At 59.4% G+C, this 24876-nt stretch overlaps 1 protein-coding gene and 1 long non-coding RNA gene across 2 annotated transcripts; one reads left to right on the forward strand and one right to left on the reverse strand.

The window, feature by feature from the left end:
* RAB43 (RAB43, member RAS oncogene family) lies at positions 1-22598 on the forward strand. Its single transcript, XM_031471043.2, has 3 exons — positions 1-273; positions 16809-16992; positions 19162-22598. The coding sequence occupies exons 1-3, from the start codon at positions 76-78 to the stop codon at positions 19410-19412; spliced, it is 633 nt and encodes a 210-aa protein (XP_031326903.1). The 5' UTR covers positions 1-75; the 3' UTR covers positions 19413-22598.
* Positions 841-2279, reverse strand: LOC135323321 (uncharacterized). The gene is made up of 2 exons (XR_010384747.1): positions 1798-2279; positions 841-1348 (listed from the first exon to the last, which is right to left on the reverse strand). It is a non-coding gene; the product is annotated as an uncharacterized LOC135323321 (long non-coding RNA).
* Positions 22599-24876: the final 2278 nt, after the last annotated feature.

Raw genomic sequence — 24876 nt, forward strand, 5'->3', positions numbered from 1 at the left:
CAGGCGGCCCGCGGCTTGCGCGAGCCGAGGCCGCCCCAGCGTCCGGAGCGCCGGCGCTCGGGCTCCCGCGCGGCCATGGCAGGGCCGGGCCCGGGGGACCCGGACGAGCAGTACGATTTCCTGTTCAAGCTGGTGCTGGTGGGCGACGCTAGCGTGGGCAAGACGTGCGTGGTGCAGCGCTTCAAGACCGGCACCTTCTCGGAGCGCCAGGGCAGCACCATCGGCGTGGACTTCACCATGAAGACGCTGGAGATCCAGGGCCAGCGGGTCAAGGTGGGAGGCCGGGCCTGGGGCCGCCGTGCAGCCGGGCCCCAGGCACGACGGTTCGGCCAGGGCCCTGGAGGGTCTTCCCGGCGGGGGCAGGGTCCGCGGCGAGCGCCCCGACTGCTCGGGGGCGGCTGGCGGCCCCTCTGGCTCCCTCCCCTTCCTCCTGTCCGAGCAGGCCTGGCCTCGGCTTCGGGGCCGGCTTCGGTGTGCAGAGCCCCCGCCTCGGGGCGCGTGGCTGCGTGACGGAGGGAGTGCAGAGGTGGAGGCCCTGCCCTCCCGAGCTACGTACACCCCTGGGGGACTTTGCTCCAAAATAGCTTCTCCAGTGCCAGGCGGCTGGGCGCCTCGGGTGCGGGCACAGCGGGGCGCCTGGCCGGCCTGCCCCTGCCCCACCGCGGTGGGAGCTCCCAGCTCGGCCCTCGGGTGGGGACCCCAGGCAGAAGACGACACCCCCCACGACTAGGAGGGACCAGGAAGTAGTTGCTTCTAGGACCGGAGGGCCAAAACTTTTTGTCAGAATTTCCGGCCTGGCCACGCCTCCCTGCAGTCTCTTTGTGGACCTGGTGGTGGAACTTTACTCGTCTAGGGCCGGCCTGGGTCCCCTCCCCCAGCTGCAGCTCGGGAGGAACTGAAAACTTCACAGATACCGGAAGGTGGGGGAGAGGACCGAGCTTTGGCAATGGCTCTGAACAGACACAGCAGGATGTCTTTGCCACAGTGTCCTGGCAATGGTTCGAGAACTAATATTTGTGATTAATGAATCGGTTTCTTAACCTGGCGTTGGCCCTCCCTAATAGAGTCAGAGACCATTGTTCTTGCTCAGTAGCTTTACTTAACCTCGCTGCACGGAAATCCTTTCCGTTCTTTCATGGATTTGCGTGTACACGCGCTCCGGGACAGCTCTAAGAGCCCCGGGCAGGCGCCAGGCAGGGTGCGGGTTGCCTCCTGTCATCTCCGTGTTTTCTAGTTGAGCCAGAGTGGTTGGAGTCCCTTGAGCCCGCATGCTGGGATGCTCAGCCTTCCTGGGCTGCGGTGGGCCTGTTCACGGTGGCCTTTCTCCAGAATACTCAGCTCTTTGTTTCTGCAAAATTGGGATAATTTCTGGGTGTTGCCTCCCTCCTGCCCCACCATGGAGAAGAAGTAAGCCAACAGTCGGTATGCGACCACAGTGCGTCTAGAGTTGATGTGACGGGGCAGCAGAAACTCCCTGCCCAAAGGGAGTTCTTTCTTTTTAAATATTCTTTTGGGTTTCTGTGTGTTTTTGGTCTCCTTAGGATAGGAAAAAAGAATAAGGTGTGGCCAGCAGCGTTGAGTCATTATTCGGGACCACCCTTTAGAGCAGGTGGTGAGGGAAGGGCTGTGGGATGGGTGGAGTGTGTCCACAGATGCGTTTGTGCCCCTGAGAGAATGCCAGCCGCCAAGGGGAAGTGGCCTGTGGACGGACAGGCATAAACAAGCTGGCGCCCTCTCCTCCTCCCCTTCCCCCGGTGCTGGCGGTGGTCAAGGAGGGGGTAGGGTGTTCCTGTTTACCTGGCGAGATAACGACCTGTGCTGAGCCTGGGGTGTACCGTGTGCCCGGCGCAGGTTATGCAATGCTGGGCAGGCAGTGATTGCTTTTCTTCTGGTCACCTCCAGATCGCTCTTCTTGTGAGGCAGTGGGGGGACTGGGGCCAGGAGAGTAGTGGAGGCAGGGTAGACTCCTAAGGGTTACTCCGGCCGCCCCCTGGGGAGTTTGTTGAGTGCCAGCTGTTTGACAGATGTGTTCTTGTGATGAATCCCATTTCACACAGGACAGGTGTCCCCGGGCACAGAGCTGGGAACTGAGACGCAGGGGATTTTTCTTCCAGTTTTTCCAACTCAGCGGCATTGGGGGGTCTTTCCCCCACACCAGGTGGCTTCTTGCAATCTGATGATTAGGAGTGGGAAAGCCTGTGGCGGTTACTTACCTCATCATTTTGCAGCGGGAGAAACCTGAAGCCAGCGAATTAAAGCTGGGTGGGTGTGGGGGGACAGTCTCTCCAGCCCTGGGTTCTGGGCCATCCTGACTCAGCAGAAGCCGATCATTCTTCCCCACCCATAAAATACCTCCGGGGTGTCTTCCAGCAACTTTTTTTTTTTTTAAATCAAGTTTATTGAAGTTTGACTTACACACAGTAAACGTTACTCATCTCAAGTGTACAGTTCTGGGAATTTTGACGATCGTGTACAGCCCTGTAACCACCACCACATTCAGGGTATAGATGACTCCCATCGACCCAGAAAGCTCCTTGTGTCCCTTTGTGCCAGTGCCCTCCCTTGGCAACTGCTGCTCTGTTTTCTGTCCCTACAGTTTTAGCAGCGAGATTTGAACTGGACCCTTTGATGAGCCAGACTTCATGGCTGCCATTTCTGCAGAAAGCAGTCCACATCAGGGATTTAGTTTAAAGCCTTTCCAGGCCTGTCTGGGGTCCAGCAAGTACCCGGCATGGGCTTCTAAGTCTCCTCCCTGTGCTGCTGGTGCCTGTTAGTTCTTGCTCGCCAAGTGGCCTTCCAGCCCCTCTGAGCCCTGGGGCTGGGGTGCTGCGGGCTGTGGGGGGCAGGCCTGGAGGCCACGGGGCCTTAACTAGCTTCTCACCTGGTTGAGCAATACTAGTGCTTTTACCTAGTTTTACACTGAAGTTCCACTTGTTTTTATTTGACTGAGGAGTTCTGCTGCCAAAAAATAAAAAGTTTAAAAATCCCTGACCTAATTAAATCAACTTTATTTTTATAGTCACTTCCTTTTTTGCAGTCAGACATCCAGACCCCTTACCTGAAGAGAAGGGCCCCTGCCTGCCTCACCCACTCCATCTCCCTGCCTCTGCCCCATACTCACGACTCTCCAGCCTCACCAGCCCTTTCTGTCCTTCAAACATGCCTGCCCCAGGCCTTTTGCATCTGCTGCTCTGCCTGTCACACACGCTTCGCCCCCAGATACCTGTGTAACAGCTGCTTTGTCAATCAGCTCCTCCTGCCCAGGCCACCTCTTCAGAGAGAGGCCTCCCCTGACCTCCCAGCCTTCCATCCCATTACAGGGTAAGTTCAGGGGTAAGTTCATGGCAGTTCCCAGGACTTGGCGTTCCCTTGTTTGTGGGTCTTCCCCATATAGTGTTGGCTCCTCGAAAGTGCGGGGTTGCAGTCTGCCTCAAGTTCCTGTGAATCCCCCATCTACAACAGTGGTGAACACATGGTGCTCACTCCATGTCTGTTAATGGATTTTTATTTACAGGGAGGAAGTGGAGGCCAAAATAAGGGAAGGGACCAGCCCGCCCAAAGCCACACACAAGTCAGTGGCAAAACCAGAATTTTTTTTTTAATTTGAGTGAATGTTTTTATTGAAGTAGACATCAGTTACAATGTGTCAATTTCTGGTGTACAGCACAGTGTCCCAGTCATGCAGATACATACATACATTCGTTTTCATATAAAACCAGGCTTTGAACCCAGGGTCTGCCTGGCTCTTAGGTCCAGTGCTCATTTATACACTTGACTACCCTCCTGAGTCCCTCTCAGCTGGCAATGATGACCCTGAGATTCTGCAGGTTAATGAATCTAGGGAAAATGCAATTTGACCACTGCGGTTTGAGAGCAGCGTGTGGACTTGGGCATTTTGATAGGTTTTCAGTAACGAGGGTTGAAACCCCAAGGACTTTAAGGGTGCTTGTCAGCTGACAGGACGCCCGGCCAGCCCCAGCTGGCTCCCGCAGCTGCCCTGCCTGCTAGGAGGACTCTGTCCGGGGCGGGGGGCCCCCAGGCCCTGCTCCACGTGCACCCACCGTGCCTGCCACCGTGCAGACCAAGCTTCGAGAGCAGATCTAGAAGCTGCTGGTCGCTCTGGACATGCTCAAAATAGTTGAAAATTCCCTTTGCATGTTTTTGGATCGTTCATCCTCAGGACTCAGAGTTTCAAACTTTCAAAGACATAAAAAGACGTACAGTAAAAAGAACAAAGAACAACTTCCCTTTTGGTCCCCCTGTAAGAAAAGGCAGTCAGTGCGCCTCCTCCTCATCTGTCCTGGAAGAGCTGCTGTGGCTGGAACCGAGGAGTCACAGGTACAAGCGGATATTTTATTATTGCTGTTGTGAGCATTCTCCCCCTAGGTCAGACAGATTATTTCCCAATCCGCCCCTCCCCACCCCTCACTCCTCCCTGCCTCCCGGTCCCCCAGGAAATCTCAGCCGGTTCTAAATCCTGAAAGCGTCCCGAGCGAGCACCTCTCCTGCTCTTATCTGGGGCGACAAAAGGCCTGTTATGTAAATTGGTCTGTGCACCGCGCAGAGCCACGTCCCAGGCCGGCCTTGGACAGTTGCGCCCCTTTATTCAGCCTCTGTCAGGTTCACGGTCCCCGTGCTGGGGAGGCTGCCAGGGCGCTCCCTCACAGAGGCCCAGTCCTGCCCTCGGGCCTGGGCCTCCGCAGTTCCGGACCTTCGCCTCGGGCTTCCCTGGGCTCCACGGGTCTCCGTGTCCTGTAGCGGCTCCTGGCGCCTCTGACAGAGGGGCAGGGCCAGGGTGGAAGGAGACTTTGGCTTCTTTAAGTTTGCAGCCTCAGTGCTTTCAACCAGGGGTCTGGCTTTGCTCAGGGGCTTTTCCTATTTGGAGAAAATTGGTTGGACTTTTCCAGATTTGATCAGAAACAGCAGAAGGAAGGTTGGATAAGTTCTGGGTCATGCTGGTTGTCTCAAGAAATCTGTCCTTGGTGCCCGTGACAGCCATCCGTACTGCAAAATGAGCCTCACCTCCCGAGGTCTCTGACGGTCTTGGGGCAGCACTCGTGGTGGAAAGGCAGTGGGAAGAGGGCCCGTGTGAGAGCCCTGGGCACCAGGGCCAGGTCTGGGCTCTGCCTGCTGGGGCCGTGGGTGCGTGACCTCACAGCTTCTTACCTGCTTCACCTGTAAACCCCGGGCTTTGAGGCCCCAGCCCACAGCGGACCCTCAGCAGGCGGGAACTGATGTTGACTTGGGTCCCTGGAGAGAGTGGGGGGCCTGGGGTCTCAGGAAACGTCTCTTCTCAGCCCGGCTGACCCCGTGCAAGTTACTGCCCCGGTCTGCTGCCCGTGTGGTGCATCGGGGTCACAGCGGGGGGGCAGCGTCGCTCAGGGTCTCTCCCTGCCTCCTTTCCCTGCTTTTGTCCCACGTTTGCTTTACCTCCTACTGGCCCCCGTGTAGTTCCGGGCCTGTCGCAGGGCCTTGCTGAGACCTGATGCCACATGGGTTTCTTTGGAGGCTTTGCACGTGGCAATCACAGAGTTTGGCAGTACCGGGCGGCCCTCCCGCCCTGTGTCCTCGTCTTCTCAGTTTTTGCCCCATTCTCCCCATGCACTCTCTGCCTGGTCCTCCCAGCCGCCCTGTGAGGGACCCCGTTTCACAGAGGGGAAAATGAAGCCCCAGGTGTGGCAGGTCTGAGCCGGAACCCTGCCTTCCCGCCCCTGGTCTGGTGCATTTTCCTCATCGCCGCGTCTCCCCCTCCGTCATCACCAACACACACGCATGTGCTCACACACACATGCGCGGAGCGGTTTGGGACCAGTTTAAAATCTAGGCTGTCAACTCGCACTTGACATTCTTTTACATTTTGATTAACAGTATTATAGTAACACCGTAACGCCATGTGCTTTTGAAACAAATCCTTATTAATTCAGATTAATTGGGAGAAGTGCATATGGCCAGTGTGAACAGAAGAAAAGCCTGCCTTCTAGAATGGCCTACAAGCGCCGTTTTACTGGGCAGCGACACAGCCAAGCCAGTGCCGTCAGAGAGGGTCCTCCCTCGCCCATTCTGGGGAGCTGGTGAGTCAGGACCGGGGGTCGTTCACAGCGCCTGACTGAGCTCCAGACTGTCCGCCCTTCATGCTTGGCCTGCTTGGCCTTGCAGGCCTGCCTCTCCTGGGCCAGGAAGAGGCCAGCTAGCCCTCGCCCAGGCGCGTGAGTTTCCACGTAGGCTCGGGAACAATTGACAGGACACCTTCCTGAGTCTGGACTCTGACCGGAAAGTGATGTGACTGATTCCTAAAAAGTAACGCCTTAGAACTTAAATGTGGTAATCAGAGCTGTCCCTCTCGGAGTGGTCTCCTTGAGAAATTGTATACGTGTGTCCCAGAGGTTTTATCGGCAGTGACAGCCCCTGCTCAGAATCCACAGAACCTGCAGCTCTGCCTTTGGCAGGTCCTTCAGGGTGGATTGGACAACTCTGAAGGTCAGAGTGGACCTGGAACTTGACACGATGTTAGGAGGCCTTTGGTCCCAGATGAGGTCAGACCATAAAACTGAAGTCTTGGCTCACGTTGGGCCAGGGACCTTGCCCGAGGACCCGAGGACAATCACCGTGTGTGGGGGACAAGGGTCACCCTGATTTGAGAGGCCTGCAGAGGTGGCCTCCAGCTCACAGCGGACGGTCGGTGGGTCCTTCTCGGTCCTTGCATCAGTTTCCTTGGCTGCCACGTGGGGTCCCATCATTCCCTGAAGAAAGTTCCTATAGTGTCAAGCCAGGTTCTCTCCACCCCTGCCTTTTTTATGCCTGAGAAGTATAAAAAAGTATAAAAATCAGATCTTTTTAAAATTAAAAACATTCTGTTTACACTTTGCAGTGGAACAGTTTGGTTTAACACGTTTTTTATTCTTGGGTTTTAGGTCTGTAGTGGGAACACAAATAGGGGCGACTTCAGGATGAAAAGGTGGATCACAGTAAATTTCAGTTCATTAGCTGTGAATCGCAACGTCTGCCGTGTTTGCATTATAGACGAGCTACACAGGGAGAAGTCAACTTTATTATTGGAATCAGAAGGCAGATACCTCAGTGTAAACTCTTTGGGTTTTCTTCTCTAGAATAAGCTCTTGACCACTATTGGCTGAATGGACAAGCAATTGAAGGCGGGGACCTGTGTGCGCAGGAAGGGGGTCAGTGGGTCTGGAAGCTCTGCTTGAAGAGGGGGGTCCGTGCCGTGGGGGACTCGGGGGAGACGGGTGTGGGGCGCGGGGGTCCCTGCCACTGGGAAGGAGGGGTGGTGGGTGGAGGGCCGCAGCGTGCTAGGATGCTGGGGCAGTGTGCTCTGTGTGTGCATGTGGGCATCAGCATTTTGTTTCCATAAATTGGCATTTCCTGACCATCCTGTCTAAACTAGTGCTCTGTGAGGTTTCTTTTTAAAAAAAATCTTGATCAAGATATAATTCATACCCCATAAACTCCCCCATTTAAAGTGTATAATTCATTGTGGTCTTTTTCGTTTTTGTTTCGTATACTCACCAATTTGAGGACATTTTCATCACCAGAGGGGAGCCTGGCCCCCGTGAGCAGTCACCCCCATCCCACCCTCCCCAGAGCATCTCTGCGGAGCTGCCTGTTCCGGACACGCGTGTACGTGGAACCGCATGATCACGGGAGTCCCTGTGCGAGGCTTCTGAGGTCTGAGTTACTTTTCCTCGGGGGTGGGGGTGGGGGAAGGTAACTAGGCTTCTTGATTTGTTCATTTACTTTCAGAGGCAGTGCTGGGGATCGAACCCGGGACCCCGGGCTCGCCTCTACCACTTGAGCTGCTCCCCCGGCCCCGGGTCTGCGTCACTTCTCACCCTTCCTGGGGCTGCGCAGTTTCTCCTTCCTAGCACTCCCCCCACCCCTCACGGTCACACTCTGCCTGGTTCCCAGGCCCCGAGGGCGCGTGGGCTCTGCTGGTGACTGCCCCCAGCCCTGCGCTCCCGGCGTCCTGGCAGGGCCGGGGGCCCTCTGCCCCAGGGAGGCCGTATTTCCCTTCTCCCTCTCCGAGCTCCCTGTGAAGAGCCTGTACCTGAAGCCCTAGGGAGCTGGCTTTCGTTGCTTCGATTCACCCCTTCTTGTCATTCTCCCTGTTCCCTGGGGGTGGCGCGGGGCGGGAGCTGGCGCGCGTGGGCCTGCCCTCCAGGCCCTCAGCCCGCCCCTCCCTCCGTGTGGCGGCCCGGCTCCGTCCCCAGCTCGCTGACGGGCTTGTCAGCCGCACCTGTCCTGATGCTCGTTTCGTCCTTTGCTTTTTGACAGTTACAGGTTTCGTTCTGGTTCTTTCACATCGGTGATACTTTCATTCTCAGGATGCTCTTAATACTTTCATTTTCCCCAACTTGTTCCCGTGACAAAGTTCAAACATACAGAAAAGTTGAAAGGATAACACGGGGAGCCCCTGCATACGCTGCCTGGACCCAACAGCTGTTCGTGTTTTGCCTCATCTTTCTGTGTATGTGAGAGAAATTTTTAATTTGGGAGTAAGTTGCAGGTACTTCATCCCTGGAGACCCCAACATACAACTTAAATTTTTTTTAATTTATTTTATCTTTTTGGGGGGAAGGGAGGTAATTAGATTTATTAGATTTTTCGTCTATTTAATGCTAGGCACGTGCTCTGCCACTGAGCTGTATCCTCCCCCACACGACATGCAGCTTTTAAGATAAGCGCGGTACCCGATTGTACCCGAGCCAACTGGTGTCTCTGTGAGACCGTCTCCTGTGTAGTCCATTCTTCAGTTTTCCCAGCTTCCTCCAAAATGCCTTTTATAGTGCTTCCCCCTTGGGCCAGAGTCCCCAGCGATGCCTCACTTCCTTTTGGATGACTGAGTTTTTGCGCTGCTTTCTGGGTTTACCCCCTGCTTCCCTCCTGGTGTCTTTCCCCTTGTCCCCCCCCCCGCCCCCCAGTATTTCCTGTAAGCTGGAGGTGGAGTTCAGAGCCTTTGGGCAAGACAACTCATGGGCCCTGTTTGCGGCCCCGCTGCCCGTGGCAGGTGCGCTTGGTGCAGGTGCCCTGCCGGCGGTGAGGCCAAGTTTGAGCTCCACTCATATTTACTGTTAAAGATTCATTTTTGCTGTTAACTTTATTTCTTGGACAGTCATTTAAGAGCCACGGCCTTCAGCTGGCCTTTTCTGTCTGTTGCAAGTTAAGTGACACAAAGAGGGAAAAACACATAAAACTTAGCAGGTGCCCTCTTGAGCTGAATCATGGTTGTTGGCAGAGTTTACCGTCTGACACCTGGGACAGAAGCTGCAGGTGCGAGTTCAGGGTGTGTTCCGTGAGGTCCTCCTCTCTCCCATGCGCTCTTCTGAGCACCGACAGGAAATGCACACACAGACGGACATCCCTGTGCTTCGGGAACACACGTCTGGTGGAGGGACAGGTGTGCAAACAGCTAAGTAGCCCCAGTGCCGTCTGTGCCACCGCTGCAGGGACTGAGCTGCCGAACCAGGAACTGGGTCACGTGGCCTGACCAGCATACATGTGTACACCGTGGCAACAGCAGGCCGGATATTTGGACCTGGGACTGTCCCCACCCTGCAGGGCCCTGCCGGTGCCGGATGCTATGCTGTCTCTGGCTGTGCGCTGGGCGCCCAGGGCACAGACGAGGTGCCGTCCTCTCCCCGAGTCACAGAGGCCATGGGCTTCGAGCTGGGCCCGAAGGGTGACAGCTTCTCAGGGAGGAAAGACAGGGGTGCTGCTGCAAGGCCGTGCTTCTGTGCAGCCTTGGGAGTGGGAGAGGAGCCTGGCTGGAGGTGGGGGAGATGGGGCTGGACAGGGCGTGGGGCTCACCTTCCAGACGTGCTAGGCGGTGTGTCTACCGGTGGAGGAGGGTCAGCTTTGCCTGATGTTGGCCAGGGGCCCAGCCACAGTGCCTGGTCCAGGGCACAAGGATCAGGCCCAGGGGACCCAGTGTGGCCGCCTCCATCAGTCCAAGGAGCCTGGCCTGTGTGTCCCCAGAAGCCACCTCCCTGGGGGTCACAGGCTACTATCCCCCGGGAGCAGACCCTTGGCCTGGCAGGGCAGGTGCCTGCCATCCTCTCTGCGTGTTGCTGCCCCCATGTTCCGCACGTGCGCGGTGGGGCTGTGAGCGGGGAAGAGACCATGGGGGGCGAGGGTGGCCTGGGGTCTTTGTGCAGCAAGAAGGGCCTGGCAAGCTGGCGGCCCTGGGCTGGCGACCGAGGCAGGACTCACCAGTGGAGCCTGGGCCTTTCTCCTTGTATTGCCTCCTGCCAGGACTTGAGGAAAGGCTGGCTGGTTTCTGCAGGGGGTGTAAGTCATCAAGGAAGTTTCATGAGAAAAACAAGGCCCGCGGTCTGTGGAGAGCTGTGTGCCCAGCAAAGGGCACTGGGCTTTGGCGTCGGACCAAGCCCTCCTGCATGGCTTCCCGTGGCCCGAGAGCCCTCCTGCAAAAGGTAGGAAGACTCTCGGGCCAGGCTGCCTGGGGTGGCGTGCACCGAGACGGGCGCCCCGGCAGAGCCCGCCCAGAGTGTCTCCAAGCACGCCTACCACCTTCACTGCCCTGTGCCCCGACTGGCCCCGCAGGATGGCCTGGTCACCGCTGTCCCCTAGATGCTGGAGAGGAAACACAGACGCCAGGAAGCCACCTGAGCTGTGGGGTAACAAGGGACAGAGAAGCAGCCTCTGAGCCCGGGATCCTGAGCAGCCGTGTTTTCTCTCGGTCTGTGGCCTGCTTCTGAGTCCAGGCCGAGCTCTTCCCGGAAAACCGAGGCAGGAAAAGTGACAGTGCCTGGCCAGGGAGTGGCTGCAGACCCCCTCCTGGCCCAGACGCCCCACATCCCAAGACGCGGTGAGCAGCAGCCCAGGGGATCGTATTCATGTCCATCTGACCGGTTTCTGGAGTTTTGTCCTGAGAACTGATGTTTCCGCGGTCTCTTTCTGCTCTGAAGAAGCAAGGAAAGTCCCACCACCTTCGTCGGCACCCGGGAGAAAGTCTGTTCAAATAAACCCTCTGCTGTTTCTGTCGGGAGCGACGGAGCTGAACACAGGTTCCAGGAACTGCGCCGCCAATGGTGCAGTTTGTTTTATTTCTTTATTAGGTTTATTCAGCCTTCCCACTGGGGCACGTGGGAACACTGCACTGGAATCCCTGGAAAGCAGCTCTCCCCCACCGGCCTCGTCGCCCCACAAATGGCCCGACCGCCAGGACCTGCCTGCAGAAGGCTTCCTTCCTTGTCGGGCACCTGCTCTGCGCCAGGTTGCTGGTGGCACAGAGGACTGCCGTTCGGCCTGTCCCCGCCAAAGCCCGCTCTCCGTGGCGACAGGCCAGCTTGCGGGCCAGAGCCCCACCTCCTGCACAGCCCTGGGCCGGTTCCCCCGAGGCCTGCTTGGTGGTTTTTTGAATTTGCTTCAGGCAGGATGTCCTGTCTGCCGTCTTGCTTCACTTTATGTTCCCTGCCTGGCCTCTAGGGCACCGAGTTTGGGACAGCTGACATATCTGGTGTGTGCTGCTGCAGAGGCTGAAGTAAAGGGCTGTGGACCATGACAGAAAGCAGACTGAGTCCGCATGGCACTGAGGCCCAGGCTCCTGTGTTGGTGGAGGCCACTGACCAGGTGACCTTGAACTGGGGTCCTGAAGTTTAGGTAGGAGTTCGCCAGAGGTCAAGATGAACGCAGTCCATCCTAGAAAAGGAGGTAATGACAAAGTGATAATTCCCCCCCATGGGTGCAGAGACCAGAGGGACAGTGTGAACTGGGAGTTGCTAGGTGTGGCGCTCAGAAGAGAGAGCAGCCTCATCCTCGTCTTGAGACGGCGCTTCCCGGCTGTGGCAGCCATCTGTGGGCCCGAGCCCGCCCGCCACTAAGGGAAAGATGGACCGGAAACCCAGAGCTCTTGCTGCCTTGAAATCCCCACCCCACCTGTTTGAAAGCCACCTGACTGACCCCTGCTGAGCTGGAGCGAGGCCGCCCCAGGAGCCCTTCTCCATCCTGACTGGGCCTCCCTTCCACTCTCTGTGCCCTGAGATGCTTCTGGACCTCACTCTGGGTATCAGCAGCCCGGACAATTTCCCCCAAGTCGTCTGGCTGGAAGGTCGGACGGAGAAGCTGGCGGTGTGCCCGCCAGTGGGAGGGGGCGTCAGGTGGGGAGGGCTCAGGTGTGATTCGCAGTACAAAGTCCCTGTTGTGCAGGCAGAGGGCCTCTGGTGGGTGGGGAAGGCGGCGGGGTCGGGTGGTGGTTTCAACTTGGCAGGTGTTCTCCGTAGTTGAAGGCGGTAGTTCAGGGCCAAGTGTGTACACTGGGGAGTGAAGCACTGCCCGAGGCTTGTCACGATGCCAAGTACCCCCCCCCCCCGGTTGGCTTTCCTGAGCCAGGGCCTGGGGTCTGAGCTGCTAGAGAGAGGGCAGGCGGGGCAGGCGGGTGCTCGTCCACCAGTGGACTGTGTCTTTATCCAGCACCTTCTGCAAGCCAGGTGCCGTGCGAGGGGGTGGGCGTGGGCAGAAAGCTCGCCAGACACAGCCTCTGCTCTCCGGAAACCCATGTAGGGGAGGGAGAGTAAACATTTAAGATGTTTGGCAGGGGTGGGGGGAAGGTGCAGCTCAGTGGTGGAGTGTGCTTAGCATGCACGAGGCGCTGGGTTCAATCCCCAGCACCTCCATCAAAAAAACTAAATAAATAAATAAACCTAATTACCCACCCCACTCACACCAAAAAAAATTTTTTAACGTGCAAAATCAGTAAGACAGCTCAAAACAAAAGTTTAAAAACAGACGGAATAAAGACGTGCACATGTCAGGTCGGCGCGGAGCGCGCTGTAGGAGCGTGCTGGGGTGAGGGGTTGGGACGGCCGCCTTTTAGCGGGGCTGAGATTTGAATTTGGTTGGAATGTAGGGAGGTGACCATCTGGGAGGAGGATGCTTCAGGCAGGGGTCCTGATGAGGCCTCGGGTACTCAGGGCGGCCAGGAGGCAGCCACGCTGGGTGGGTGACAGCAGAGAGCCGGTCCCCTGGTAGGATCTGAGGGGCTCAGGGGACGCGCTTGGAGGTGGAGAGCAGAGGGGCCGCAGGATCTCAGCCATGTTCTGGTGGCTCCACTTTGGGTGCTGTGGGGAGAGTGGACCAGGCACCGGGCCGAAACCCGGGCAGGTTGAGGGCAGGGAGCCCGGGGTGTGGCTCGGTGGAGTGGTGATGACGGTGGAGCTGGTGACGCGTGTGACGGGGAGGCAGACGGACAGACAGACAGATGGTCCTGGGCTCTGCACGATGCTGGATGCCTTCCTTGGCCCGTCGCTGCGCCTTCCGAGCACACCTCTCTCCTCTGTGATGCTGTGCTCTGGGCCCTGCAGGGCTCCGCGCCGGCTCCTAGACAGCCCGGCCCGCGCGCCCCGGCAGCCGGTTCAGGACGGCCTGTCTGCTCCTCAGGCCCTCGTGTAGCTAAGGCGGCGGGTCAGCCTCATTGCCCTTCTCCCCCAGCCCCCCGGGGCCCTGCCGAGGGACCAGCCTGGGGCTTCAGTCGGGAAAGCAGCCCCCGCCCCCCGGCCTGGCTCCTCCCGTCTCTCGCAACACAGAGGCCGTTAGCGACCAGGGCAGGACGCCATCCCCGCCCCCCAGCCCCGCCGGCAGCGTGTGCTTCACAGACGGCAGTCAGAGCACGGCCAGGCTGGCCTGGGCTCCCAGGGGCAGCCCGAGTGAAACAGAGATGGAGGAAGGGCCAAGGAGGCTGTGTCCCCGCAGGGCAGGCTGACCCGTGGGCTGGTGAGCCCCTGTGCTCGTGGTTCCCGACAGGCCTCCCAGGCGGAATCGGAGAGGCCCCCAGGCAGGCGGGGGGGGCTGTTCCTGCGTGAGGCTGGGCCCTGTGGGGAAGGCTGCGGTGCAAGGTGTGGCTAAGATGTGCGAAGTGGGACGCAAGGGCGTCTGGCACACGTCTCCCTGCGTCAGACGACCTCCTGGAGCCTCCCGCTGCAGTGGAAACCAACTCCACGCTCCCTCCGGGAGAGCCCACCTGCCCCAGCGCCCGCCGCCTCCGGCAGCGCCTCCTCGGGCTGGTGCTCCGCCCTTTCTGCCTCCACTGCGGGGGCTGCGTCCCGCCTCTGGGCTGCCACCCTCGGAGGCCCCCATCCCGGGGAGCCTCTCCCATGGCCTTTGTTGTTCCCAGAATGCTCTCACCCTCCTCTGCAAGGGTCCTCTTGGCTTCTTCATGTCTGCCTCCGTTTCATGGGAAAGTGAGCTCTGTTTCTGTTTCACTCCCTGCAGCATCTCCAGATCCCCACCCGGGGCTTAACATGGCGGGAGCTCAGTGCGGACTGAGTGAGCAGGTGCGCGGCCCTGCACACGGCCCAGTGTGTTTCTCTTCGGGCACCTTGTATATTGTACTTCGCAGTAAAACTCCTCTGCGTGCACTAACCCCAACGCGATGACCGCTCAGGAGCACTGTTAAGTGTGCACGTCTACCCAGACCTCCCTGTGCCGGGAGCTGGGTGCCGGGTGTGTCATCTGACCCTCACAGCATCTTTTTTTAACAGACGAAAACCTGAATTAAGTTCTAGAGCAGGGCCAGCACGCTGGTGAGTGACAGGACTGGCCTGGACCGCAGGCCTGACGGCCCCGAGCGCTGACTCTGCCCTGGCGTTGGGGGAGCCAGGCGAGAGTGTCACCAGGCATGGAAGGACCTGCTTTCCAGAAGTACCTCCTGCGTCGCTGCCCGGATTTCACCGTCGGTTGGCCTAGATGCCGTTGCCTGTAGCTGTTTTGTTGGGTTTTAACTTGTTGTAAATTTTTATCGGTTATGCCTGAAGATGATTATAGAGTCGTTAGGGTCAACGAGGCACAGAAGGCCTCCTGGACCCCACCCCCGCCATCCCCTCCCTCACATGTCCCCAGTTACAGGCATGACCTGTTGACTTCTTACTTTGGAAGATGAGGATTTGACTAATTCTCAGCTCTCCCCAGCCCTCACCTCTCTCTCTCCCTCTCCCTCTCCCTCTCTCTCTCTCTCTCTCTCTCACACACACACACACACACACACTCTCTCTCTCTCTCTCTCTCCCTCTCTCTCTCTCTCTCTCTCCCTCCCTCTCTCTCTCTCTCTCTCTCTCTCTCTGCGTCCTCCCAGGAGAGCTGCAGAGCAGATCCCCTTCAGCTCTGTTCTCAAAACACATCCCGGGTTTGCTCACTTCCTGCCTTCACCGGTCCAGCCGCCATCTTCTCCCTGGTTACTGGCCATAACCTCCTAACCGGTCTCCCCATGGCTCAAAACCCCCCTGGCTCCCCACCTGCACTGAGTGGAAGCCAGGTTCTTGCCTGGTCTGCAGGGTCCTGTGTGATGTGCCCCCTGGACACCTCCCTGTCCCTTACTTCCGTCTCCCCCTTCCCTCTGCTCCAAGCACACTGGTCTTCCTCTTGCTTCCTGCACATGTCTCTGCTGCCTCAGGGCCTTTGCACTTTCTCTTCTCGCTCCGTGGAATGCTCATCTCCTGGGCATCTGCACAGTTCGCCGACCTTTTTCAGATCTTTACCCAACAGTTAGAGGTCTCCCTGTCTAAAATTTCATTCCTCACTGCATACGTCATAGCTTCTGCCCTTGTTTTTTTACATCTTATCACTAACATACTTATTATTTTATTACTTATTTTATAATAAATATTTATATTCAATATTTCTATTTAAATAAGTAGGTATCCTTATTACCTACTATTATCTTACAAAGCTCCGGTCTCCTACACTAGACTGGAAGCTTGAGCGCAGGAATTTGCATCTGTTTTCCTGGCCCTGGTGTCTCTGGGCCCTAGAATGTACAGCAGGTGTCCAGTGAGTGCTTGTTGAAATGGCTGAGTAAACACATCCGCACCAGTAGGAGCTGAGCTGCTCGCGGCCGCGCCGCGGGGCCTGCTGCCGTCGCCCCTCGCTGCCCTGCTCACCAGGTTTTCCTGGCAGTAGTGAGCGTCTGGGTTTTTGCTTGGGCGTATTTACCACTAATGCACCTCCAGTCTCACCGCTCGTTGGTGTAGCTCTGCTTTGCATCTGACACTTTGTGTAACTTTCCTCTCAGTCCCATCTTCCTGAAGAAGTCTCTCCCAGAGCGTTCTTGATTTCTGTCTTAGTGTTTTGTGTGGTTAGAAGGATATTCTGTAAGAATTGAGTCTTTTGAAGTTTATCGAAGGACCATGGCCAGAGGCAGGCCACACACGGGCTCCTCCCTCGTCCAGGCGGACCTGGCAGCGGTACTGATGGTGCTTGTTAAAGTGAAGACAAGGGCGGGGTGAGGCCAGGCTGGACCAGCTGAGTAACACTGCCCGTTGCTCTGCCCGTTGCCCCTGGGCCCTCACCACCAGGTGAGCACCGTCCCGGGTGTCACTGAGGAGAGCCCGAGAGCTGGGGGGGCCTCCCTGCAGCCCAGAGAGCGGAGGCACGGAAGTGCACGCAGCCAGCATCACCGGGCCCCGGGGGCCAGTTCACCGCCAGCCATGTCCCCAGCAGGGAGTGTGTTCAGGGGAGAGAGGACGCGGGGCCGCGCGCACTTCCTGCCGCAGTGCAGAATCCACCCCCCACCCAGGGTCTCAGGAGGCAGAGGCAGCGGCAGGGCTTCTCGCCTCCCCTTTGCTCCACCTGTCCTGCTCAGATTGGCCACTGAGTTGCTTCCTAAGGGCTCAGAGGCCTCCCTGGCTCTGTCCACCTCCTGGCCCTCCTGCGTGGCTCCTGCCAGGGTGCGGGGCTGTGGCCCGCCCAGTGGGAGGAGCGCTTGGGGGGTGGGTCTCGGGGCTGGGCCCCCGTTCCCCAAGCTCGGCGGCACCTCCAGGCTCACGGGGCCCCTGTCCCTTTAGCTGCAGATCTGGGACACGGCCGGCCAGGAGCGCTTCCGCACCATCACCCAGAGCTACTACCGCAGCGCCAATGGGGCCATCCTGGCCTACGACATCACCAAGAAGAGCTCCTTCCTGTCGGTGCCACACTGGATCGAGGACGTGAGGAAGTACGCGGGCTCCAACATCGTGCAGCTGCTGATCGGTGAGCTGGGCTGCTTGGCCATCTGTCTGAGTCCCTCCTTTTGAAGCAAAGTGCAGGCCAGAGCACAAAAGGGGCTGGGGTTGCCTAGACAGCAGCGGAGCCAGGACCTGAACCATGATCTTGCAAATTCGGACCCTGCTCATCACTTATAAAGTGACAGTCAGAGCTGGGATGTGGGGACGGGGGACAGGAAGCAGTGCTGGCTTTGCAGTTACCACGGTTACCACAGGCCGCACAGCGGTCCAGGCGGGTTAAGTCTTCACGTGTGTTCTCATAACCCCGCCTATTCCTCGTTTGTTGGGGGCCGAGGCTGAGAGGCTCAGAGGAGTGAAGCCATTTACGCCAGTCCACACAGCCTGTGAGCAAGGAAGTGTGGACTCTGAGTTCAGTTCTGCTGATCGTAATTCAGTCACTTGCTCCGTGCACCAGACTGCAGAGCAGGGCTTCCCCAGGGCCGCGAGCCCCGAATCACCCTGCAGGCTTGGCACAGCCGGGGTCCGGGCACCCCCCCACAGTGTCTGGCCTGGGGGGTCTGGGCGGGGCCTGCAAATGTGCACTTCTAACAAGCTCACCGGTGACAGGGTCACCCCGCTGTGAGCTCCGCGGCTGCAGGGGATGCTGTGACCATCATTTACCTTTACCTCCTGCATGCACTTCCCGGACATGGACTCAAGACACTTTGCACATGTGTGTGGCCCCTGGGTCCTTGTCCCCACAGTCAGGCTCACTCTTCTAAGACGAGCTTGTGCAGTGGGGCCTGGGCTGGGATGCGGGTGCACTCGGCAGGGCTGGGCACCCCGGACAGGAAGGGAGCTCTCCCTACCTGGCTTCACATTTCCCTTTTCACCCAGGACTTTGAAAACAAAACATTTGATTATAGAGCATTTTATACAAATACAAAATAAGGAATGGTACTATGAGCCCCAGATCCAGCAGACGCAGCAGCGCCTGTCCCCTTCCATCTCAGCCCTCGTCCCCTCCCGCCTCGTTCTGAGGCAAGTCCCTACCCCAGACGGTTTCCCCTGCAGAGGTTCCAGCGTGAATCTATAAAAGACGTACACACTTAAAAGACAGATGACAATGGTACCATTTTCACAGCTAAAAGGCACCGCCGTCCCCGAGTGTGACCAGATGGCTGAAGGCTGCTCAGCGTCTGCACAGCTCGCAGACCTCACACGTGCTTTCTTCTTTCTTCAGTTTGTTGAAATTAGGATCCAAATAAGTTCCACACATTGAAATCGGTTGCTGCATCATTTACAGCTGCCAGAGACATTTTAGGTCTTTATAGACGCTTATCTATTTTCTTTCTTTTTTTTGCTGTTCTCCCTATAGTCACATTAGAAAAGTCACACAGTTAGAGACTTAAAAAATTCTTGTAGAAATTAGGCCAGGGAGCAGGTGACCAGATTATTTAGAACGTAACGAACCACCCCTGTCTCATAGGACAGGCAGAGGTGTGCCGTCAGGGGCAGCTGGAGTCTGTGCTCTTAGCGTCAGGAAAACAAAGTAATCAAGCACAGTCTTGCCGAGAATTTAAAGATTTCAAAGGAAAGCAGGAGAGACTAAACTTCAGGTGTGACAGCAAAAACAGGAGCGAGGCCAGACGGCTTTACCGTCACCACTTACGGAGTGCCTGCTGGGTGCCGGCTCACGTTCACTGCCTCACTCAACCCCCTGCTCTGCTGAAGGTGGCGTCATAGACAGGACACTGAGGCTCAGAGATGGAGTGAATTACCCAAGGGTCACACAGCAGGTGACAGGAAGCTGGCGCCTCTACCCAGGCCTTCTTGCTGCTCTAAGGGTGTTCTTTTCAACAAACCCTACTGCTTCTGTGTCTTAGAAGAGGTGGTTTTAATTTTCCCTCTTAATGGGGGCACTGGGGATTGAGCCCAGGACCTCGTGCATGCCAAGCACATGCTCTGCCACTGAGCTGTGCCCGCCACCCTTCTCTGCTGCTTCGACTTCTTAGGAAGAAGCAATAAAATAGACAAGCCTTTGGCAAAGGTTGAAAAAAAAAAGAGAGAAAGATAAGAAGCAGGACTGAAGGATGGGGTAAGAGCACTAAGATGAAGGTGGGTGGATTCCCGCCCGGCTGCTTGTACTGGGAGCTGCCGGGAGGGCGGGCCGTCGGGCTCCACGGGCCTCACCCTGCCCCTGGCTTCCCTGCAGGGAACAAGTCGGACCTGAGCGAGCTCCGGGAGGTCCCGCTGGCCGAGGCGCAGAGCCTGGCTGAGCACTATGACATCCTGTGCGCCATCGAGACGTCGGCCAAGGACTCGAGCAACGTGGAGGAGGCCTTCGTGAGGGTGGCCACAGAGCTGGTCATGAGACACGGGGGCCCTCTGCTCAGTGAGAAGGGCACCGACCACATCCAGCTGGACAGCAAGGACGTCGGGGAGAGCTGGGGCTGCGGGTGCTGACCAGGGTGCAGGGCGGGCAGGCAGGGGCCGCCCCACCTCCTCCTCCCTCTGGCCTGCCAGCCCAGCCCCCCAGCGCCGGCCCCACCGGGCACCAGCCGGCCGGAGTCTGGAACCCTCCACCCCGTGGCCTGATGCTTGATGGGGACACTGTCCTCCAGGAAGGAGCGGGGTTCCTCCCGCAGGAGGCCTCTCACACTGGGTAGGGTGTGGGGCCTGTCCTGCCGGCCAGCAGCTGCCCCGCTGTTGGCTTTGCATCCCGGGACTGGCCCGAGCCTGCCGGTGTGGACCGGAGCGTGTCTCCCCTGCTCCCCGTGTCCTAGTTCTGACCCTCTCACACCTGAGCTGCTGCAGGGGGTTGCTTTCCAGCAACGTGGCTGCGCCTGGGTTCTCCCAGGCCATCCCGGGGCCTCTGGGTGTACCACGGGGCGGAGCAACCGCACGGCAGACTCAGGTCCTGAGCTCGGCCCCTGGGAGCCCTAACTCCTTCCAGACGTGGGGCCTCCTTCCTTTCTTCACTGCCAGCTCTAAGCTCACAGGTGCCCTGGGGCCCGGCTCCTGCCTTAATTTAGCAAGACCTCCATCTTCACAGTTTTCCCGGGTACGCGTGTGGGGTCATGCCACTCAGGCTGCAAAACTGGCTGACTCTTAAGCGCTGGCTCTCAGAAGCTTGAGGGTGGTGGGAATGAGATGGGAATGTGGACATTTAAGGGAGAGTCAAATCTGTCACCCCCGAGGCCCAGGTCTGAGAAGGACCCCCAGGGCCCCTGTCCCACCCCATGAGAAGAAATCCCTCCTGCCGCGTTCAGAGCGCCAGCTCCCCCAGCGCTCCTAGTCTCGCTTAGAGAACCTCCCCAGACAGAAGAGGCGAGGCCCTGGCATCTCACCCCTGTGGGCCCACCGCCCTCAGTGGCCTCTCTGTGCACTGGGTGCTGAGGTTGGAGGGCGAGGGACTTGGATCACTGGGGCCCAGATCGCAGGGATCAGGCTGAGGGAGCAGGTGATCTTCCCAAGCCAACCCCAGCCTCTCCTGTCAGCCCAGTCCAGCCCCTCAGCGCCCCCCCCCCCAGGGTGGGGCCCAGGAAGTACCTGCCCTCAGAGCCCGGAGGCGGCCGCACAGCTGCAGCTCAGGCTTCCCGCGCCTTCCACCCCAGCCCCTGGTCCCAGGTAGGCCTGGCCCCCAAGCCGGAAGCCAGACCTTGTACAGCAGCCCCAGGGGGTGGGGCTGGGTGGGGCTGTGCAGGGCTGCGACGGCTGAGCCTCGTTCTGGAGGGGAAGGAGCTCCGGAGGAGCTGGGGTCTGTGCAGAGGGGTGGGAATGGGAGCAGAAAGGCCGCCTGGCTTCCCTCCTCCGAGGCTTTGCTGATGGGAGGGGCCCAGCTGCTGGCAGGTGGGGCTGGTGTCTTCCAGCCCCTCCCCTGTGGGACCCGGGCTCCAGCTGCACAGTAGGAAGTGTCTGCACTGGGGTTCCCCAGAGGGGCGCCTCTCCAGGCCAAGGGCAGAGGTCCTCCAGCCCCTCCACCTCCCTGCTAGGGGCTGATGTTGAGCTGGGCATCCAGTCCAGGCCCCAGCTGGAGGACAAGTCTCAAAGATGTCACCTGCTGTTCTGGGGGGTGTGTACCCCCAGTTCCAGCCACTGCTGCTGGGCATGGCCCTCAGCTGCCTCTCGGGGCTCAGGGAAGGAGGGAGCCCCGGCTGCCGGAAGGGTCCCCGGTGCCCACGGGCACAGGAACAGGCAGCTAGCCGCTGCCAGGGGCTCATCTGCCAGCTTGGGCTGTGAGCCATCCTCCTCCTGCGCCCCAGACTGGAGGCCTGAACCCTGCACAGGCCTGGCTTACAAGGGGAGGTGGCCTCACGGTGGCTGCTTGGCTCACCCAGAACCAGGAAACAGCACTTAACTCCCCCGCGTTCACAGTCCCAGGATGTCAGAGAGCTGCGCCCGGTGGGTCTCCTGCCCCCCGCCATCCTCACACGGAGCAGCCTCACTCCAGGGGGCTAACCGAGAACTCAGGGGTCACTCCAGGGTCCCCGCTTTGCCTCCCCACCGTCCCACCGTGCCCCGTCCCCTCACCTGGACACCTCACTGACCCCCGTGGCCTGGGCTTCCAGACCCCAGTGCCCCACTGCTGCTGTCAGAGTGGCAGCTGTGGAAGGTCCGTCCCCGCCCTGACACCCCCAGGGGGCCCCAGTGTCCTCGGATACTGCCCATCAACCAGGTGTCCAGGGCCCCCACAGCTCCTCCGGCTTCTCCCCAGCTCCCGCTTGCCCCCAGGAGGACTCCCTCTCCAGGGGGATGCCTCCCTGCCCTCCTCCTACAGGTGACCAGCTGGACACCTCTGAGAACTGGCCCCAGCTAGCCCCTCACTCGCTGTCCTCTCCGGCAAGAATGAGTTCCTTCCTCGCCCCTCAACCTGCGAGGTCCTGAGGTCCCCGTCCTGGGCTGAAGCCGTTTCCTGCAGAGAGGCACCCGGGGCCTCCAGGTCAGACGCAAGCGCCAGCACTCAGAGCCCGCCCTGGGCGGGCCAGTGGGTGCCCGGCCAGGCGGGGCTTCACGACCTCTCTGGGCCTCAGCCCTCCATCAAATGGGGACCCGGGCATGGGAAAGAGAAAACAGGGAACTTCTGAAGACAGAACGCAGCCCCGCCCAGGGCCTCTGGGCGAGAGAGCAGCTTAATCTCTCCCTTTGTTTATAAGTCACCCAAGAGCTGGAGCCGGCGGGGTCAGGGTCCAGGGTGCAGGGCGCAGCGGGAAGGAGGGCCGCGGAGTGTCCCAGCCACCACGGAGGAGGGTGGGCTGTGGCCTGGGATGAAGGGAATCAGACAGAGGAGGAGGGACAGGGAGCCCGACTCAGAGCCAGAAAGGGGGGGTCCCTGTCCCAGAAGGGGGCTGACCCCGGGACACAGGCCCCGCAGGCGTGGAGCTGGAGGAGCTCCCAATTCATATTGAATTCAGTTACTTCTCCCCGGGAGGCCTCCGGGCTTGGGCCTCGGGGACCCAGCGCTGCACTGTGTTGGGTGGGGGGGGAGGGCCGCAGCCCAAGGATGCGTTTGGGAATCTTTCACATTGCCTATTTATGAATATATAAATCTTTATATCAAATCTATTTTTTAAAACATGGAAAAGTTGCTTTTATGCAGACTTAGCAGAGCCAGAGTACACATTCCTAAACCATTAAACATGTCCACAGCGAGCCAACGGTGCTCAGACTGGTTCTCTCACCTTGGAGCCCAGAGCTGGCCCAGGTGGCCACATCCCCACCGCCGGCCCACCTGCCTGGCTGGCCTCCCACAGGTCTCCAGGCCAGCGCTCTGTCCATCTGCTTCCCGGAGCCCTGTGAAGACCACTCTCTGCCCCAGACCAGCGTGGGACCCCTGGGTGGAGAGGCAGTGAGTGCCTCGGGCAGGAAGGGCGGGAGTTGGGTCCCATCTCTGCCGGGGTGACTGTGGGACTTCGGGTGAGTTGCTGCACCTCTCTGGGCCCAGTTCTTTCAACTGGGTTTGTGTTAGGGAGGCGGGTGGGGGAGGGCTACTGGGGCATCAGGCCCCTCGTCCCTCGCACTCCTACAACCCTGCGAGGGACGTCCCACCACCCTGGACGTGCTCAGGGTTGGAGCCTTGTGGTCATGGGAAGTGGAGCTGTCTCTCCAGGTCAGGGTCTGGGAGGGTTGGACTGGTCCTGCCCACCCTGCACTCCCAGCACGGAGCGAGGATCCGAGCACACAGTGGGTGCTCAAAGAGGCAGGAAGCCCTCAAACCCGCACCCTCTTCTGGGTCTGTTGCTGGTCCCTCGCAGCGGGCCCCACACGGTAGCTCAGGGCCCCATGTGTGCTGCACCCGCCTGCCCCGCCTGCTGTAGGACAGATGGACACTGGGGGTGAGACAACCACCACTCAGACCCCAGGCCTGCCCAGATCCTGCGCGTCCCTGGAAGAGGCATTTCTCCATCAGAGCCCAGGTCTCCTCAGCCCTGGGCCTGATCCCTGGGCTGCCTGCATCCCATCCTGGGAAGCCCCGCAAGGCCCGCGTGGGGAGGGGCTGGAGCAGGGGCTCCTGTTTCTGTCTGGAAGGCCTGGAGCCGGACAGTCCAGGGGGCCCCACTCCAGGCACCTGCCGACCATCCTTCCAGGGACAAGAAATACCTGTTGTTTGAACAGCCTGCTCTCTCTGAACACCAGGTGTGTCCTTTGGAAGAAAAACCCACAACTGGGCCAGTCTGAGCTGGGATCCCCCAGCCCCCTGGGGCTCAAACCAGGGCCAGGCTGTCCCAAGGGCCCTCCCTGGCCTCTGCCCACTCCATGGGACTGCCCAGACCCCGGGCAAACTCAGGGGGCACCAGGTCCACTCCTGGACTTTGAAACAGAAAAACTGAGGCCAGGGCCCAGTGGGACCTGCTCAAAGTCCCCACTCAGTTTGCTCCTGAGTTCACCCTGGGCCCAGGCCTGGGCTGAGTCTGACCCTGCCCGGCTCCCCCCAGAGCTACAGCCTCGACCCCTCCCTGCTCCCTGCACACACTGGCCCAGGGGCTCGGCCGAGAGGCCCCTCTGGCCCTTCCCTGCTAGGTGCCCCATTCCATTGCTCTGAAGCCCCTGGCACCTTCATCACGGCCAATCCCCACACCCGGCCCCTGCCCAACCTCCACCCCAGGCTGCCGGGAGCTTCCTAAGGCAGGTCCCACACTGAGCAGGTCACCCCTTCGCTCACACCGGGCACCGCTCCTGCTGCCCTCAGGTCCTCCAGGAGGCCTGCAGGGACTGGCCACTCTCCCTGGTCACTCGTCACCTCCAGCCACATGCCCAGGACGCCCCTGAGCCTGGGGAGCCCCTCCCTGCACTGCCCGGGGCTGCGGCCTCTGCTATGGGCTCTCTCCTCTGGGAAGACGAGACTCGGCTGGGACAGGGAGTCTGGACTCGACTCCTGGGCGCCTGAAGTGTCCTTCACAGGCCGGTGCTGCAGGCCCCGCGGCTTCAGCCCTGATCTGCAGCTGTGGGTGGGCGAGGGGGCTCGGGGAGGGCGGCCCTGCCACCCCTCAGCTCCCAGATGTGCGGCAATTGGGCCCAGCCCTCCCACACTGCGGCTGCGTTCAGGACCCCGTCCCCTGCGGCGAGTTTGACCCTCCTGTCCCGGGGCAGCCGCGGCCTCAGGACAGGCCACCCGGGGCACAGGCCTCAGACAAGGAGGTTTCCCTTCATATCAAGTTCAGAGCTGCTGGTTCACCAGCACAGTGACAAGGGTGTCTGCCAGGGAGCTGGGGGGTCTGTGTGCTGGGGAGAGGACCCAGGGGAGGGGTGGCCATCACGAAAAGGGACCCGGAGAGGAGGCCAGGGGAGAGGGTGGTCACGGGGCCGGTGAGTCAACTCCTGGGAGTGGGTGAGCAGGGCCAGATGCTCTGGGCTTCCGCTCACCGAGTGGTCCATGGGCCAGCAGCCGGGCACCGTCCAGGAGCCTGTTAGCAATGCAGAATCTCAGTGT

Source organism: Camelus dromedarius, chromosome 17 (assembly GCF_036321535.1).
Source record: "Camelus dromedarius isolate mCamDro1 chromosome 17, mCamDro1.pat, whole genome shotgun sequence".
NCBI classification, from domain to species: domain Eukaryota; kingdom Metazoa; phylum Chordata; class Mammalia; order Artiodactyla; family Camelidae; genus Camelus; species Camelus dromedarius.

Excerpts from the sequence above, each read along its gene's own strand:
- RAB43 (XM_031471043.2), top strand. The coding sequence starts at position 76 with ATGGCAGGGCCGGGCCCGGGGGACCCGGACGAGCAGTACGATTTCCTG. Across the intron at positions 274-16,808 it reads TCCAGGGCCAGCGGGTCAAG|CTGCAGATCTGGGACACGGC; the intron begins GTGGGAGGCCGG and ends CTGTCCCTTTAG. Across the intron at positions 16,993-19,161 it reads CATCGTGCAGCTGCTGATCG|GGAACAAGTCGGACCTGAGC; the intron begins GTGAGCTGGGCT and ends GCTTCCCTGCAG.